The sequence below is a fragment of the Xenopus laevis genome, chromosome 8S, assembly GCF_017654675.1.
Source record: "Xenopus laevis strain J_2021 chromosome 8S, Xenopus_laevis_v10.1, whole genome shotgun sequence".
Classification (NCBI taxonomy): domain Eukaryota; kingdom Metazoa; phylum Chordata; class Amphibia; order Anura; family Pipidae; genus Xenopus; species Xenopus laevis.
The window spans coordinates 61,926,408-61,944,664 of NC_054386.1; the positions used below are offsets into that span (position 1 = coordinate 61,926,408).

Sequence of the window (18,257 nt, forward strand, 5' to 3'; positions counted from 1 at the left end):
CAAAGTTAGAAACGGTAGAGGATGGGGTGTGCTGTGTAAGCCAGTCAACTACCTCTTCAGCATTTTGGGAGTTCAGGGTAATTGCCTTTGTAAAACTGGGCAATTTCCTAGGGCCACAGGATAGCATAGCAGCACGGCCCCTAGTGCCTCTGCGTGGCGGCCTGCCTTTGCCTGGCATTTTTTTTAAAACAACAACAACTCAGGTGGTGTTTCTGGAGACGGTATTATTATTGATATTTAGACAGAATGTGAACAAGCTCACACAGCTAGGCGGCAGTTGTTTGAAGAACACACTGGGCAAACAATGCCTGCAAGGTCAACGTATACACTACAGCAGTGGATACGGAATATATTATTGCTGCTTGGAAAACGTCACTCAGGTGGTGTTTCTGGAGACGGTATTATTATTGATATTTAGACAGAATGTGAACAAGCTCACACAGCTAGGTGGCAGTTGTTTGAAGAACACACTGGGCAAACAATGCCTGCAAGGTCAACGTATACACTACAGCAGTGGATACGGAATATATTATTGCTGCTTGGAAAACGTCACTCAGGTGGTGTTTCTGGAGACGGTATTATTATTGATATTTAGACAGAATGTGAACAAGCTCACACAGCTAGGTGGCAGTTGTTTGAAGAACACACTGGGCAAACAATGCCTGCAAGGTCAACGTATACACTACAGCAGTGGATACGGAATATATTATTGCTGCTTGAAAAACGTCACTCAGGTGGTGTTTCTGGAGACGGTATTATTATTGATATTTAGACAGAATGTGAACAAGCTCACACAGCTAGGTGGCAGTTGTTTGAAGAACACACTGGGCAAACAATGCCTGCAAGGTCAACGTATACACTACAGCAGTGGATACGGAATATATTATTGCTGCTTGAAAAACGTCACTCAGGTGGTGTTTCTGGAGACGGTATTATTATTGATATTTAGACAGAATGTGAAAAAGCTCACACATCTAGGCGGCAGTTGTTTGAAGAACACACTGGGCAAACAATGCCTGCAAGGTCAATGTATACACTACAGCAGTGGATACGGAATATATTATTGCTGCTTGAAAAACTTCACTCAGGTGGTGTTTCTGGAGACGGTATTATTATTGATATTTAGACAGAATGTGAACAAGCTCACACAGCTAGGTGGCAGTTGTTTGAAGAACACACTGGGCAAACAATGCCTGCAAGGTCAACGTATACACTACAGCAGTGGATACGGAATATATTATTGCTGCTTGAAAAACGTCACTCAGGTGGTGTTTCTGGAGACGGTATTATTATTGATATTTAGACAGAATGTGAAAAAGCTCACACATCTAGGCGGCAGTTGTTTGAAGAACACACTGGGCAAACAATGCCTGCAAGGTCAACGTATACACTACAGCAGTGGATACGGAATATATTATTGCTGCTTGAAAAACTTCACTCAGGTGGTGTTTCTGGAGACGGTATTATTATTGATATTTAGACAGAATGTGAACAAGCTCACACAGCTAGGTGGCAGTTGTTTGAAGAACACACTGGGCAAACAATGCCTGCAAGTGCACTACTATTGGTGCACTACTATGAAGAACAGCAAACAGCACTGGACACGTTAAAGAACAGTAAGATAAGTAAAATAAAAATATATATATATGTATATTAAAAAAAAAAATTACTCTGGTTGGTGCTGAACTACTAGGAGCAGCACACCAGTCCCACTCCCCAACACAGCTAGACTAATAGCACTGGGCTCTTATAGTAGCAAAGTAAAAAAACAAAAAAGAAAATAAAAGCAGTCCTTACAAGGACTATTGGGTTACAGGCAGCAGTCAGCAGATGAGAGATCAGCAGCAGGACAGCTGCCCACAGCAGCTACATACAGAGCACTGTAGTAGAAGGTAGATTACTAGCCAGCAAAGCTACCTAACCTAAAATGTCCCTCAAATCCCTGCAGAGTTCTGTCCCTACAATACAGAGCAGTATCAAGTAGATTACTAGCCAGCAAAGTTACTATCAACTGTCCCTCAAATCACTCAACAGCTCTCTCCCTACACTAGCTCTTCCAAGCACACACAGACAGAATGAAAAAACGCTGCAGGGCTTCAGTTTATATATGGAAGGGGAGTGGTCCAGGGGGTGTGGGGGTGGTCCAGGAGGGAGAGCTTCCTGATTGGCTGCCATGTATCTGCTGGTCTGAGAGGTCAAAAATAAGCGCCAGCTAAGGCGAACCCAAATTGGCGAACGTTGCGCGACGTTCGCAAACATTCGGCGGACGCGAACAGTCGATGTTCACGCGAATTAGTTCGCGGGCGAACAGTCCGCGACATCCCTAGTGGGGGGCCAAAGCAGCAGAGTCTGATCTTCAAGTTGCATATTAATTTCTAGGGTTTAGTTTTCCTTTAAGAAACACATGTATACACAACTAAAACTTGGTTAAATGACACCTGAATTAAAATATATTATTTAAATTTAGACTTTCATCTATTATATTCAATTCAGTATAATGTAATAGCTTGAATCACTATTTGTATTTATTATAAACTGTGTGACAAGAGATAATAAATATTACTAGACTGCATTGCAGGGAAAATTGCTCTTGGAATTAGACAGATAGTTTTATCATGTTGTGTGAATAATAAGCCCATCTTATAAATGTTCTTTTTCATCTGTACATTGGTAAGCACATATTACTTTTCTATATTGTGCCTCATCCTCTTGCAAGTAACATTAAGGTAAATACATATATATGCATGCTATATTCTTTCACAACATTGGTAATAACATTAAAGCTAAACTGAGTATATGTCATGTTTTAAGTGCCTTTTCCATTATAATATAAAGACAGTTACAGGCAATAAACAGAGAAAGGTTTTTCTGTATATTTTGGGGTCTATTGTAGAGGAATAAGGGAAGAAAAGCCCCACTTTTAAGAGGGATTTTACTGCTACGAAGTGTACAAATCAGATAAAAGATTAATAATAATTTCTAGTGGAATTGTACTCAAATATATAGAAATCATAGCTAAGCTGGTAATTTATAACAGCTGATCATTAGTTAGGTTTAACTAGTCATAGTTCTTTATATATTATGAATAAAAATGTGATTTGTTGGTGTTTTTTAAATTAATTCTTTATTAATTCCTAGCTTTGAATGATTTTGATAATTGTGTTCTGTGCTAAATAATGCTACCATGTGGCTACATTATGCAACATATTCCTGCTGAAGTGACCATGTACAATTGTAGCTAAACTACAAAACTGTTTCAGTGTCCCACTTGTTCAGTTTTGAACCCACTCCATCCCCTCTCCTGATGGTCCACCAATCAAAATTCCTCTATAGCCAGTAACTGTCTTTGGATGTGAGAGTTAAGGTTCTAGAATTAACACATTAAAGTTTGCATGTGATCTTTCTTGAGTTGCCCAGCACTGCAAAAATTTGCAAAATGTGATTATCACTTAATTGGAATGTATACCTTCCATAAAATAGAATATTATTTAATCACTTGGGCTCCTGAATCTTTAATCACTAGGGGCTTTGTTAAAATAGTATGAATTAACCCCTGATAATATGCTGGAGAATGCTGAACTAGGGGTAGGCAGTAGGCATTTCCCTGGGGTGCAATGGTTGTTGGGTTGCAGGGAAAGTACCTCTTTTGCCTGCCTACACCTATTCCAGACATTGGGTGTGATGAAAGGAATCTCTGCTCCCTGGTTCCAGGCATACTATTTTAAAACAGTAGTGGACAGGGATGGAAAAGCATGTTACTCCCCCTGCTCTTTACTCGCCCCAGCCCTGGCTCATCACTGTTCATACACGTACTCTGCTAATAGATGTCATCCTGCAACATTTTGGTGGAGTAACACTATTAGGGAAAGTATATGTTCCTTTAATAAAATATAAATATTGTGTGTATTCTTCACTTTATAAACTGAAACAAATTGTAATAGCAGTCTGTCTCTTTTATGTTCCTCATTCTTATTCCACAGATACTGTACCCACATACTTAGTGCCACTTCAGAGGACGCTTTATAATTACATACAAGTGATCCAAAACAGAAGTGGATTATGTGATTCTGACATCCTTATCCGATGCAATAATTAAAATGAAAGCATGGTAAATAAAGTGCAAGTTAATTAACTTCTTAATAAAGAGGTGTTCTTAAACTTTTTCTTCCGTAAGCTTGAGGCTGATAGTGGGAAAGTGTAAGTAAGTGGAATTTCTACAGGCATAATCCTTTTACCCAGTGTCCCATTAAAAAAAAACAAACAGAATGCATTAGATCCATGATGTTCAGTTTGAGACTGAATTGCCTGCAATATGCAGGTTTTTTGAATGCTAATATGCAAATTTGAGAGTGAATTGATGATTGGAGTTAGATTTTATTGTGTTCCTAATACAAGCAGATTAAGAAATGCAGAGATTGTTGCTTTTTATACAATGTCCCATGCAGTTGGCCAATTGCAGCCTTATATATTCTTTTTGCACTATGTACCCTATACATTTTAGCCACATTACATGTAGTTGTTAGCAATTAATATCTGCCAGTGGCAGAATTACCTTCTCTAGGAGAGGTGCTATCAATGCTGTTCTTTTCTCAAAATCACCTACATGCTTGTTACATGCAAAATAAACTTTGTAACAACACAGCAAGAATGTTTGCATACATTCAGCAATTTTTTGGTCAAGGGGCTGAATCATGAATCCTCATTACTGAAACAGTTCTATTTAGGATCAGATTCATTGTCTTTCTAGGAGAGGTGCTATCAATGCTGTTCTTTTCTCAAAATCACCTACATGCTTGTTACATGCAAAATAAACTTTGTAACAACACAGCAAGAATGTTTGCATACATTCAGCAATTTTTTGGTCAAGGGGCTGAATCATGAATCCTCATTACTGAAACAGTTCTATTTAGGATCAGATTCATTGTCTTTCTAGGAGAGGTGCTATCAATGCTGTTCTTTTCTCAAAATCACCTACATGCTTGTTACATGCAAAATAAACTTTGTAACAACACAGCAAGAATGTTTGCATACATTCAGCAATTTTTTGGTCAAGGGGCTGAATCATGAATCCTCATTACTGAAACAGTTCTATTTAGGATCAGATTCATTGTCTTTCTAGGAGAGGTGCTATCAATGCTGTTCTTTTCTCAAAATCACCTACATGCTTGTTACATGCAAAATAAACTTTGTAACAACACAGCAAGAATGTTTGCATACATTCAGCAATTTTTTGGTCAAGGGGCTGAATCATGAATCCTCATTACTGAAACAGTTCTATTTAGGATCAGATTCATTGTCTTTCTGTAGAAATGATTCCCTGAAATAATAAGAAAAGACGTTCATCAGAGGCGAGACACTGTGCCAACAATTTGTCGGAAACAATATATATATATATATATATATATATATATATATATATATATATATATATATATATATATATATATATATATATATATATATATATATATATATATATATATATATATATATATATATATATATATATATATATATATATATATAGAAAGGTGGGTACAAGCTGCACACCTTCAAATACATCAAAAAACCTGGGTGCTCTGGTTAAATAATAGATAGAAATTGCACGTGGTAGCGGCACTCACAGGGTTTGCATGAAAAATCAATCATTGAATATGGTTAAATAGGAAAAAAAGTTCAATAAACCTTTTTTTCCTATTTAACCATATTGAACGATTGATTTTTCATGCAAACCCTGTGAGTGCCGCTACCACGTGCAATTTCTATATATATATATATATATATATATATATATATATATATATATATATATATATATATAGATATAGATATATATAACAAACAAGGGAAAGTTGTGCTCACCACTATTTTTTAAAAACATTAGGCGGGGGTGCAATGAGGCTGTGACCACAAAATACATATAGACACATACAAGAGTCCTCTGCACTCAACCCATTATCAATATATTTAAGACAGAGACATTTTGTGCATACTGCTACTAAAAAATGCCTTACCCTTTAAACAAAACAGGGATTGTTTGTCCATATATTGCAATATATTTAAGCTGGCCAACTACGTCAAAGTCATCCCATATCTGGCCAGTCCTACGCTTAATTATCATCTGATTCATTAAGAATTCTATTGCTTCATTATACATTTTACAAAGGGACTAGGTTTTACCTGCAACTTAACTTGCTGCTTTCAAAGTAAACCTCCATACTTGGCTGCCCTTTTATTAGACACCAGTGGGATCACCTGACTATAGCTGGGAAGGGTGGGAGCTACAACATAGAGCTGGTCACTGCTCTTGTATAACTATAACAAACAAGGGAAAGTTGTGCTCACCACTATTTTTTAAAAACATTAGGCGGGGGTGCAATGAGGCTGTGACCACAAAATACATATAGACACATACAAGAGTCCTCTGCACTCAACCCATTATCAATATATTTAAGACAGAGACATTTTGTGCATACTGCTACTAAAAAATGCCTTACCCTTTAAACAAAACAGGGATTGTTTGTCCATATATTGCAATATATTTAAGCTGGCCAACTACGTCAAAGTCATCCCATATCTGGCCAGTCCTACGCTTAATTATCATCTGATTCATTAAGAATTCTATTGCTTCATTATACATTTTACAAAGGGACTAGGTTTTACCTGCAACTTAACTTGCTGCTTTCAAAGTAAACCTCCATACTTGGCTGCCCTTTTATTAGACACCAGTGGGATCACCTGACTATAGCTGGGAAGGGTGGGAGCTACAACATAGAGCTGGTCACTGCTCTTGTATAACTATAACAAACAAGGGAAAGTTGTGCTCACCACTATTTTTTAAAAACATTAGGCGGGGGTGCAATGAGGCTGTGACCACAAAATACATATAGACACATACAAGAGTCCTCTGCACTCAACCCATTATCAATATATTTAAGACAGAGACATTTTGTGCATACTGCTACTAAAAAATGCCTTACCCTTTAAACAAAACAGGGATTGTTTGTCCATATATTGCAATATATTTAAGCTGGCCAACTACGTCAAAGTCATCCCATATCTGGCCAGTCCTACGCTTAATTATCATCTGATTCATTAAGAATTCTATTGCTTCATTATACATTTTACAAAGGGACTAGGTTTTACCTGCAACTTAACTTGCTGCTTTCAAAGTAAACCTCCATACTTGGCTGCCCTTTTATTAGACACCAGTGGGATCACCTGACTATAGCTGGGAAGGGTGGGAGCTACAACATAGAGCTGGTCACTGCTCTTGTATAACTATAACAAACAAGGGAAAGTTGTGCTCACCACTATTTTTTAAAAACATTAGGCGGGGGTGCAATGAGGCTGTGACCACAAAATACATATAGACACATACAAGAGTCCTCTGCACTCAACCCATTATCAATATATTTAAGACAGAGACATTTTGTGCATACTGCTACTAAAAAATGCCTTACCCTTTAAACAAAACAGGGATTGTTTGTCCATATATTGCAATATATTTAAGCTGGCCAACTACGTCAAAGTCATCCCATATCTGGCCAGTCCTACGCTTAATTATCATCTGATTCATTAAGAATTCTATTGCTTCATTATACATTTTACAAAGGGACTAGGTTTTACCTGCAACTTAACTTGCTGCTTTCAAAGTAAACCTCCATACTTGGCTGCCCTTTTATTAGACACCAGTGGGATCACCTGACTATAGCTGGGAAGGGTGGGAGCTACAACATAGAGCTGGTCACTGCTCTTGTATAACTATAACAAACAAGGGAAAGTTGTGCTCACCACTATTTTTTAAAAACATTAGGCGGGGGTGCAATGAGGCTGTGACCACAAAATACATATAGACACATACAAGAGTCCTCTGCACTCAACCCATTATCAATATATTTAAGACAGAGACATTTTGTGCATACTGCTACTAAAAAATGCCTTACCCTTTAAACAAAACAGGGATTGTTTGTCCATATATTGCAATATATTTAAGCTGGCCAACTACGTCAAAGTCATCCCATATCTGGCCAGTCCTACGCTTAATTATCATCTGATTCATTAAGAATTCTATTGCTTCATTATACATTTTACAAAGGGACTAGGTTTTACCTGCAACTTAACTTGCTGCTTTCAAAGTAAACCTCCATACTTGGCTGCCCTTTTATTAGACACCAGTGGGATCACCTGACTATAGCTGGGAAGGGTGGGAGCTACAACATAGAGCTGGTCACTGCTCTTGTATAACTATAACAAACAAGGGAAAGTTGTGCTCACCACTATTTTTTAAAAACATTAGGCGGGGGTGCAATGAGGCTGTGACCACAAAATACATATAGACACATACAAGAGTCCTCTGCACTCAACCCATTATCAATATATTTAAGACAGAGACATTTTGTGCATACTGCTACTAAAAAATGCCTTACCCTTTAAACAAAACAGGGATTGTTTGTCCATATATTGCAATATATTTAAGCTGGCCAACTACGTCAAAGTCATCCCATATCTGGCCAGTCCTACGCTTAATTATCATCTGATTCATTAAGAATTCTATTGCTTCATTATACATTTTACAAAGGGACTAGGTTTTACCTGCAACTTAACTTGCTGCTTTCAAAGTAAACCTCCATACTTGGCTGCCCTTTTATTAGACACCAGTGGGATCACCTGACTATAGCTGGGAAGGGTGGGAGCTACAACATAGAGCTGGTCACTGCTCTTGTATAACTATAACAAACAAGGGAAAGTTGTGCTCACCACTATTTTTTAAAAACATTAGGCGGGGGTGCAATGAGGCTGTGACCACAAAATACATATAGACACATACAAGAGTCCTCTGCACTCAACCCATTATCAATATATTTAAGACAGAGACATTTTGTGCATACTGCTACTAAAAAATGCCTTACCCTTTAAACAAAACAGGGATTGTTTGTCCATATATTGCAATATATTTAAGCTGGCCAACTACGTCAAAGTCATCCCATATCTGGCCAGTCCTACGCTTAATTATCATCTGATTCATTAAGAATTCTATTGCTTCATTATACATTTTACAAAGGGACTAGGTTTTACCTGCAACTTAACTTGCTGCTTTCAAAGTAAACCTCCATACTTGGCTGCCCTTTTATTAGACACCAGTGGGATCACCTGACTATAGCTGGGAAGGGTGGGAGCTACAACATAGAGCTGGTCACTGCTCTTGTATAACTATAACAAACAAGGGAAAGTTGTGCTCACCACTATTTTTTAAAAACATTAGGCGGGGGTGCAATGAGGCTGTGACCACAAAATACATATAGACACATACAAGAGTCCTCTGCACTCAACCCATTATCAATATATTTAAGACAGAGACATTTTGTGCATACTGCTACTAAAAAATGCCTTACCCTTTAAACAAAACAGGGATTGTTTGTCCATATATTGCAATATATTTAAGCTGGCCAACTACGTCAAAGTCATCCCATATCTGGCCAGTCCTACGCTTAATTATCATCTGATTCATTAAGAATTCTATTGCTTCATTATACATTTTACAAAGGGACTAGGTTTTACCTGCAACTTAACTTGCAGCAAGTTAAGTTGCAGGTAAAACCTAGTCCCTTTGTAAAATGTATAATGAAGCAATAGAATTCTTAATGAATCAGATGATAATTAAGCGTAGGACTGGCCAGATATGGGATGACTTTGACGTAGTTGGCCAGCTTAAATATATTGCAATATATGGACAAACAATCCCTGTTTTGTTTAAAGGGTAAGGCATTTTTTAGTAGCAGTATGCACAAAATGTCTCTGTCTTAAATATATTGATAATGGGTTGAGTGCAGAGGACTCTTGTATGTGTCTATATGTATTTTGTGGTCACAGCCTCATTGCACCCCCGCCTAATGTTTTTAAAAAATAGTGGTGAGCACAACTTTCCCTTGTTTGTTATAGTTATACAAGAGCAGTGACCAGCTCTATGTTGTAGCTCCCACCCTTCCCAGCTATAGTCAGGTGATCCCACTGGTGTCTAATAAAAGGGCAGCCAAGTATGGAGGTTTACTTTGAAAGCAGCAAGTTAAGTTGCAGGTAAAACCTAGTCCCTTTGTAAAATGTATAATGAAGCAATAGAATTCTTAATGAATCAGATGATAATTAAGCGTAGGACTGGCCAGATATGGGATGACTTTGACGTAGTTGGCCAGCTTAAATATATTGCAATATATGGACAAACAATCCCTGTTTTGTTTAAAGGGTAAGGCATTTTTTAGTAGCAGTATGCACAAAATGTCTCTGTCTTAAATATATTGATAATGGGTTGAGTGCAGAGGACTCTTGTATGTGTCTATATGTATTTTGTGGTCACAGCCTCATTGCACCCCCGCCTAATGTTTTTAAAAAATAGTGGTGAGCACAACTTTCCCTTGTTTGTTATAGTTATACAAGAGCAGTGACCAGCTCTATGTTGTAGCTCCCACCCTTCCCAGCTATAGTCAGGTGATCCCACTGGTGTCTAATAAAAGGGCAGCCAAGTATGGAGGTTTACTTTGAAAGCAGCAAGTTAAGTTGCAGGTAAAACCTAGTCCCTTTGTAAAATGTATAATGAAGCAATAGAATTCTTAATGAATCAGATGATAATTAAGCGTAGGACTGGCCAGATATGGGATGACTTTGACGTAGTTGGCCAGCTTAAATATATTGCAATATATGGACAAACAATCCCTGTTTTGTTTAAAGGGTAAGGCATTTTTTAGTAGCAGTATGCACAAAATGTCTCTGTCTTAAATATATTGATAATGGGTTGAGTGCAGAGGACTCTTGTATGTGTCTATATGTATTTTGTGGTCACAGCCTCATTGCACCCCCGCCTAATGTTTTTAAAAAATAGTGGTGAGCACAACTTTCCCTTGTTTGTTATAGTTATACAAGAGCAGTGACCAGCTCTATGTTGTAGCTCCCACCCTTCCCAGCTATAGTCAGGTGATCCCACTGGTGTCTAATAAAAGGGCAGCCAAGTATGGAGGTTTACTTTGAAAGCAGCAAGTTAAGTTGCAGGTAAAACCTAGTCCCTTTGTAAAATGTATAATGAAGCAATAGAATTCTTAATGAATCAGATGATAATTAAGCGTAGGACTGGCCAGATATGGGATGACTTTGACGTAGTTGGCCAGCTTAAATATATTGCAATATATGGACAAACAATCCCTGTTTTGTTTAAAGGGTAAGGCATTTTTTAGTAGCAGTATGCACAAAATGTCTCTGTCTTAAATATATTGATAATGGGTTGAGTGCAGAGGACTCTTGTATGTGTCTATATGTATTTTGTGGTCACAGCCTCATTGCATCCCCGCCTAATGTTTTTAAAAAATAGTGGTGAGCACAACTTTCCCTTGTTTGTTATAGTTATACAAGAGCAGTGACCAGCTCTATGTTGTAGCTCCCACCCTTCCCAGCTATAGTCAGGTGATCCCACTGGTGTCTAATAAAAGGGCAGCCAAGTATGGAGGTTTACTTTGAAAGCAGCAAGTTAAGTTGCAGGTAAAACCTAGTCCCTTTGTAAAATGTATAATGAAGCAATAGAATTCTTAATGAATCAGATGATAATTAAGCGTAGGACTGGCCAGATATGGGATGACTTTGACGTAGTTGGCCAGCTTAAATATATTGCAATATATGGACAAACAATCCCTGTTTTGTTTAAAGGGTAAGGCATTTTTTAGTAGCAGTATGCACAAAATGTCTCTGTCTTAAATATATTGATAATGGGTTGAGTGCAGAGGACTCTTGTATGTGTCTATATGTATTTTGTGGTCACAGCCTCATTGCACCCCCGCCTAATGTTTTTAAAAAATAGTGGTGAGCACAACTTTCCCTTGTTTGTTATAGTTATACAAGAGCAGTGACCAGCTCTATGTTGTAGCTCCCACCCTTCCCAGCTATAGTCAGGTGATCCCACTGGTGTCTAATAAAAGGGCAGCCAAGTATGGAGGTTTACTTTGAAAGCAGCAAGTTAAGTTGCAGGTAAAACCTAGTCCCTTTGTAAAATGTATAATGAAGCAATAGAATTCTTAATGAATCAGATGATAATTAAGCGTAGGACTGGCCAGATATGGGATGACTTTGACGTAGTTGGCCAGCTTAAATATATTGCAATATATGGACAAACAATCCCTGTTTTGTTTAAAGGGTAAGGCATTTTTTAGTAGCAGTATGCACAAAATGTCTCTGTCTTAAATATATTGATAATGGGTTGAGTGCAGAGGACTCTTGTATGTGTCTATATGTATTTTGTGGTCACAGCCTCATTGCACCCCCGCCTAATGTTTTTAAAAAATAGTGGTGAGCACAACTTTCCCTTGTTTGTTATAGTTATACAAGAGCAGTGACCAGCTCTATGTTGTAGCTCCCACCCTTCCCAGCTATAGTCAGGTGATCCCACTGGTGTCTAATAAAAGGGCAGCCAAGTATGGAGGTTTACTTTGAAAGCAGCAAGTTAAGTTGCAGGTAAAACCTAGTCCCTTTGTAAAATGTATAATGAAGCAATAGAATTCTTAATGAATCAGATGATAATTAAGCGTAGGACTGGCCAGATATGGGATGACTTTGACGTAGTTGGCCAGCTTAAATATATTGCAATATATGGACAAACAATCCCTGTTTTGTTTAAAGGGTAAGGCATTTTTTAGTAGCAGTATGCACAAAATGTCTCTGTCTTAAATATATTGATAATGGGTTGAGTGCAGAGGACTCTTGTATGTGTCTATATGTATTTTGTGGTCACAGCCTCATTGCACCCCCGCCTAATGTTTTTAAAAAATAGTGGTGAGCACAACTTTCCCTTGTTTGTTATAGTTATACAAGAGCAGTGACCAGCTCTATGTTGTAGCTCCCACCCTTCCCAGCTATAGTCAGGTGATCCCACTGGTGTCTAATAAAAGGGCAGCCAAGTATGGAGGTTTACTTTGAAAGCAGCAAGTTAAGTTGCAGGTAAAACCTAGTCCCTTTGTAAAATGTATAATGAAGCAATAGAATTCTTAATGAATCAGATGATAATTAAGCGTAGGACTGGCCAGATATGGGATGACTTTGACGTAGTTGGCCAGCTTAAATATATTGCAATATATGGACAAACAATCCCTGTTTTGTTTAAAGGGGTAAGGCATTTTTTAGTAGCAGTATGCACAAAATGTCTCTGTCTTAAATATATTGATAATGGGTTGAGTGCAGAGGACTCTTGTATGTGTCTATATGTATTTTGTGGTCACAGCCTCATTGCACCCCCGCCTAATGTTTTTAAAAAATAGTGGTGAGCACAACTTTCCCTTGTTTGTTATAGTTATACAAGAGCAGTGACCAGCTCTATGTTGTAGCTCCCACCCTTCCCAGCTATAGTCAGGTGATCCCACTGGTGTCTAATAAAAGGGCAGCCAAGTATGGAGGTTTACTTTGAAAGCAGCAAGTTAAGTTGCAGGTAAAACCTAGTCCCTTTGTAAAATGTATAATGAAGCAATAGAATTCTTAATGAATCAGATGATAATTAAGCGTAGGACTGGCCAGATATGGGATGACTTTGACGTAGTTGGCCAGCTTAAATATATTGCAATATATGGACAAACAATCCCTGTTTTGTTTAAAGGGTAAGGCATTTTTTAGTAGCAGTATGCACAAAATGTCTCTGTCTTAAATATATTGATAATGGGTTGAGTGCAGAGGACTCTTGTATGTGTCTATAGATATAGATATAGATATAGATATAGATATATATATTCACTTGATATGATGTCCACACTGTTCTGGTTCATATGGACTAGACAGAAAATCCCTTAAACTGCATCATGACTTTTAAGAATCTATCTATCTGTCTGTCTGACTGTCTGTCTGTCCGTCTGTAAACAGTCTCTCTCTCTCTCTCTCTCTCTCTCTCTCTCACCCCCATACCCCTATCTCTATCCTCTATCTATCATCTATCATTTCTTTCTGTCAATCATCCATATATTTTCTAGCCATCATTTACGATCTATATCTATCTCTCTATCCCTATCTACAGTATATCATATATACAGTATATCCGTCAATCAATATGACTAGTCTGAGGATTAAGTTTATCTATCAGTACTATAAAATCCCCATGCGCTTCCCTTTGAAGCATCATCTTAACTTATTTTGCAGCAGCTTTAAAGGCTCAAATTTCAAATTTCATCAGAGACTTGTGCATATTTAAATGTTTATGGCTCCATAAAGTCCTGCTTGACTGTCATTAAGAACTAATGCATTTCTTATTATAGTAATGCAATCTGAAAAAAGCAATTCTTGACAATTCACAAGTTGTAGGAGTATATTACAAAGCCTGCACTCTTTCCATTTGTGTATCATTTCTAAACACCAAGGTCTTGTCATTTACAAGTATGATATAACTTGTTACCCCTGTATTAAATAATATCAATCAATTTCTTCTATACAGCTGTTCCACTTTGAACCATCCACCCTTCCTTTGCCGGTTTCTTCCCTCTTCTCTACATTTCAGGATCATATGGTCATTCCCTGAAGTGGGGTTCAAAGCAGGTGGGGTGCAAAGCAGCTGGGGTGAGGGGCTAAGGGAAGAGAAGAAGGACTGATCCTCTGGTGGGAGGGGATAGTGAATACCACATGTAATATGTATGAGCTAAAAAGAAGAAAAGGAAAAAATAACAATAATATACAAAAATAAGATTTTCTGGTATCTTGTAAAAAAAATAAATCAGAATTTTTCTTGAAATTTAGGATGTGTTTTGGTGGAAAGTGAACCCTTTATTTATTTGAGTACAGTTCAATTAAAACTGCTTAAAGCAAACCATGCCTAATGGGAACATACCTGGATAAAAACAAGTGCAGACTAGAGAGAATAAAGAAATATAACAGAGCTTTGTAAATCCTTGAGACAAAAGAAATAGAATCAGTACAAAGAGTTCCCAGGAACAGATTTCATGAAGTTTACTGACTTTATCTTCGTATAAGGGTTTCGATCACCAGGAAACCTACGATTCTTGCAAAACTGGTGCCTCAAGTGCAACATACTCATTTTTGTTGAATTTTCTTGACATAAAGTCTATATTTTGCTTTATTACCTGCGTCTTTAGCTGCTGGATTTCTGTCTCCAGCTCTTTGATTTTCTCCTCGCGTTTCTGAAGCTCGGCCTGTGCCTCCTGTCGAGCTGTGAACTCTTCATCAAACTGCAAGGATCAGAGCAGAAAGGCGTCATTTCCAATAGACTCCACACTTATTGCTTCAAGAGAGCTTTAAATGTGCCTCCTTTGAAAAGGTTTGGTGAATATAATCCAGACAACCCAAAAAAACCAAACGATTAATTTCTCCATTTTTGTGTTTATAGGCTCCAAGAACAAAGTGCAGCGCACAAGCAATTATGTGAGCTCAAACGACTGTTAACTTAACTCCCCCGAAAGCTGCTGATGCTTTGTACAAAATTGGATTAATAATGTTGCTATGCGCCTTTCTCAAAAACACAAATAGAACATTTTTGAAACTTTTGATTTCTGTGACCAAGTATTTCTCTGTACTTTAATTTGTTTGTTTTTCTTAAAGGAGAAGGAAAGGTTAAAACTAAGTAAGTTTTATCAGAAAGGTCTATATAAATACACAGGTAACCCCTTAAAGTAATGCTGTTCTGAGTTCTCTGTTCTATTGTGTATACATGGGCCTCTGTATCAGACTTCCTTCTTTCATCTTAAACCTCCAGGGCACGGGCTTGAGCATGCTCAGTTTGCTCTTCTCTCCCTCCTCCACCCCCTGGTGTAATCTGAGCACAGAGCTGAGACACACCAAGATTATATGGTAGTTGCTATCCTAAACAAACAGAGATAAACTGCCTCAGTAGCTTTCCTTCTCCTTTAAAGAAACTCTTGGCATTTACAAAGTTTCTCTTTGTCTATTAAACATAAGACTATGGATAACTGTTCAGGCTTGGATGGTGGGGGGAGGGGTTTGGGGGGTGGTGGATGTTTTTCTATAATTGACTAATTGTGGCCTTTTTAGCAAGATAGATTCCTGTCTGTCCCATCAAAAGAAACATGTAGACCATACTGCTACTAAAAAGCATTAGTAGAAATACTAAAATGAAAAAGGACAACAACCATATATATTTAAAAAGTTGCGGAGACAGCATGTTATACATGGCATTTATATATCTAAGGGCAAACAAAAGTGCAACAAAGGGATGAAGGGATTCATTTTCCAGCACCCCAACTTGTCATCAGAAATATTGTGCTGTTTAGGGGTCATCAGGGTCAATGCAAACAAAACAAAATAAAGTATACTGTACATATATGTATAAGGGTATATGTGCAGTATTGGAATATACTGTGGGCACAATAAGCTGTATTCATCCTTTATGGGAAAATAAATGAAAAAGAAATCTAATGTATAAAAAAGGATATCCTTTCCCTTCAGCGCTTATCCCTGCCACATTAATAAAGATAACATTTACTCTGTTGGGTTGTTTATTGAGCTGCTTTTGTTTTAAGTGCTTTGAATTAAATTAGAAATGTTTCTCTATTTGTAAATTGTGCATTCACAAGAGAAGGTACTTTTAGCTGTGCCTTTCGAATCTAACACAGCACATCAGCTCTCTCCATCTATACCTGGAAATCTGCAGGTATTTGCCCAGAAATCCTGGTTTTTACAGAGAGCTTTATTGCTCAGTTGAGCAATTTAGATGGGGCAAGTAATTAACTAGGTTGATTCATTTTAAAGCTCTGCATTGTTTGGCATCTGTGAAAATGTAGGAAATGATATGATAAAATATTGCCTTAAAATTAAATATGGGGAGGCCCATTTATGAAAGTCTGAATTTGTCTCATTATTTTCTTTATTTTCTTTATTTTATTTTGAAAACTACTCCGATCAAATCCACATGGGGTTTTTCCATTTATTTATTATTATTATCAATTTTTTTTTTTTTTGATGCCAGAAAACCTAGAAATCTTCGGATTATTGCACGAAACTCAGCGCAGACCAAGATATCTTTGGGACTTCTCCCATTGACTTATATGCAATCTCTTTCAGCGGGTTTGTTCAAACACCTTCACCTGTGCAGTCGTGCTCACTCTCCAGTCAGGCCACACCAGGAAGCCCAAAGGCAAATTCAATAAACAAGGGTATGGATGGAGCACATCAAACGCAGTCTCTGCCGCAAAACATTCTTTATTGCATCACAACATGTTTCAGACCCCAAGGATCCTTTATCAAGTAAAATACAAAATTAGAAACACACCTTATAAAACCAACCCCCATTTACAGCTCCACCCCTGTAAATTAGTATAATTAGTTTGTAAGTGCTGCCAAGTGCTTCCTTCTTCCCCTCATTGGGTTTTCCAAGACACGCATCCAAACAAAGAAAACACCCCTTGAGAATGTCCAAACCACTGTGAATGTTCATAGCTGCCCAGAAAAAATAAAATGTAACCATTTTTTAGTGAGAAGCAACTTAACACCCTATACCATAAAATGTTGCACATTAAAATAGTCTAAAACTTTTTTTATTAATAAACAGCAACAAAAGTTGCATTGCTAAAACAGGCTGCATACTGCAGCCACTAAAATACACTTAGGTACTACTCATATTAAAGTCTACCTACCAATGTTGTCCAGAAACATGTTTATTTAAACCTAGGGATTATACCTAATTCAGTAGGGATTATACCCAAATCCATTGTGGAAACACTGTACACCACAACATTCTTTTTTTAAAATAATTTTAAGCATATTGTATATACTAAGGTTTAGGGTTAGTACAAAAAACACACCTTACCCCAACTTTTAATTCTAAGGTTAAAAGGGCCAGTATCAAAGAATTCTGAAAAAGGAAAAGTTTTAGCATTAGACACAATTTACAAAAAACATTTAATGCTCCAAGCTTCGTTTAAGCCTTTCAGAGCCAGCGAATTTAGTTTTAAGATCCATTTCACCTCTCTTTGTACCATCTTTTGTTTAAAGTTACCTCCTCTGCTCAGTGGTTGGACTACCTCCAATACAGCCCATTTTAGTTGCCCATGTGTATGTTTTTCTGTAAAAAAATGTTGAGCAACTGCTGTGTCTGTATAAGTGTCATATTTAAAGTTACGGATATCACCCTTGTGTTCCTTGATCCTTGTTTTAATGCTCCTCGTTGTCTGTCCCACATAAACAGTCTTGAACAGTCATAATCAGTATTTAATGTGGTTATCCGTTTTGCTCGCAAAAATTGTCCCTTAGGGATAGCTCTAATTGTACCTGGA

The 18,257-nt window shown here is 37.5% G+C and overlaps 1 protein-coding gene across 1 annotated transcript in view; it reads right to left on the reverse strand.

Moving 5' to 3' along the window:
* The window catches only part of LOC121393116 (protein diaphanous homolog 2-like), a 90,191-nt gene that overhangs the window by 41,052 nt on the left and 30,882 nt on the right, over positions 1 to 18,257 (reverse strand). Inside the window, exon 5 of the mRNA XM_041574681.1 lies at positions 15,093 to 15,197. Coding sequence (XP_041430615.1) covers positions 15,093 to 15,197 — 105 coding nt within the window. The remainder of the gene's footprint in view (positions 1 to 15,092; positions 15,198 to 18,257) is intronic.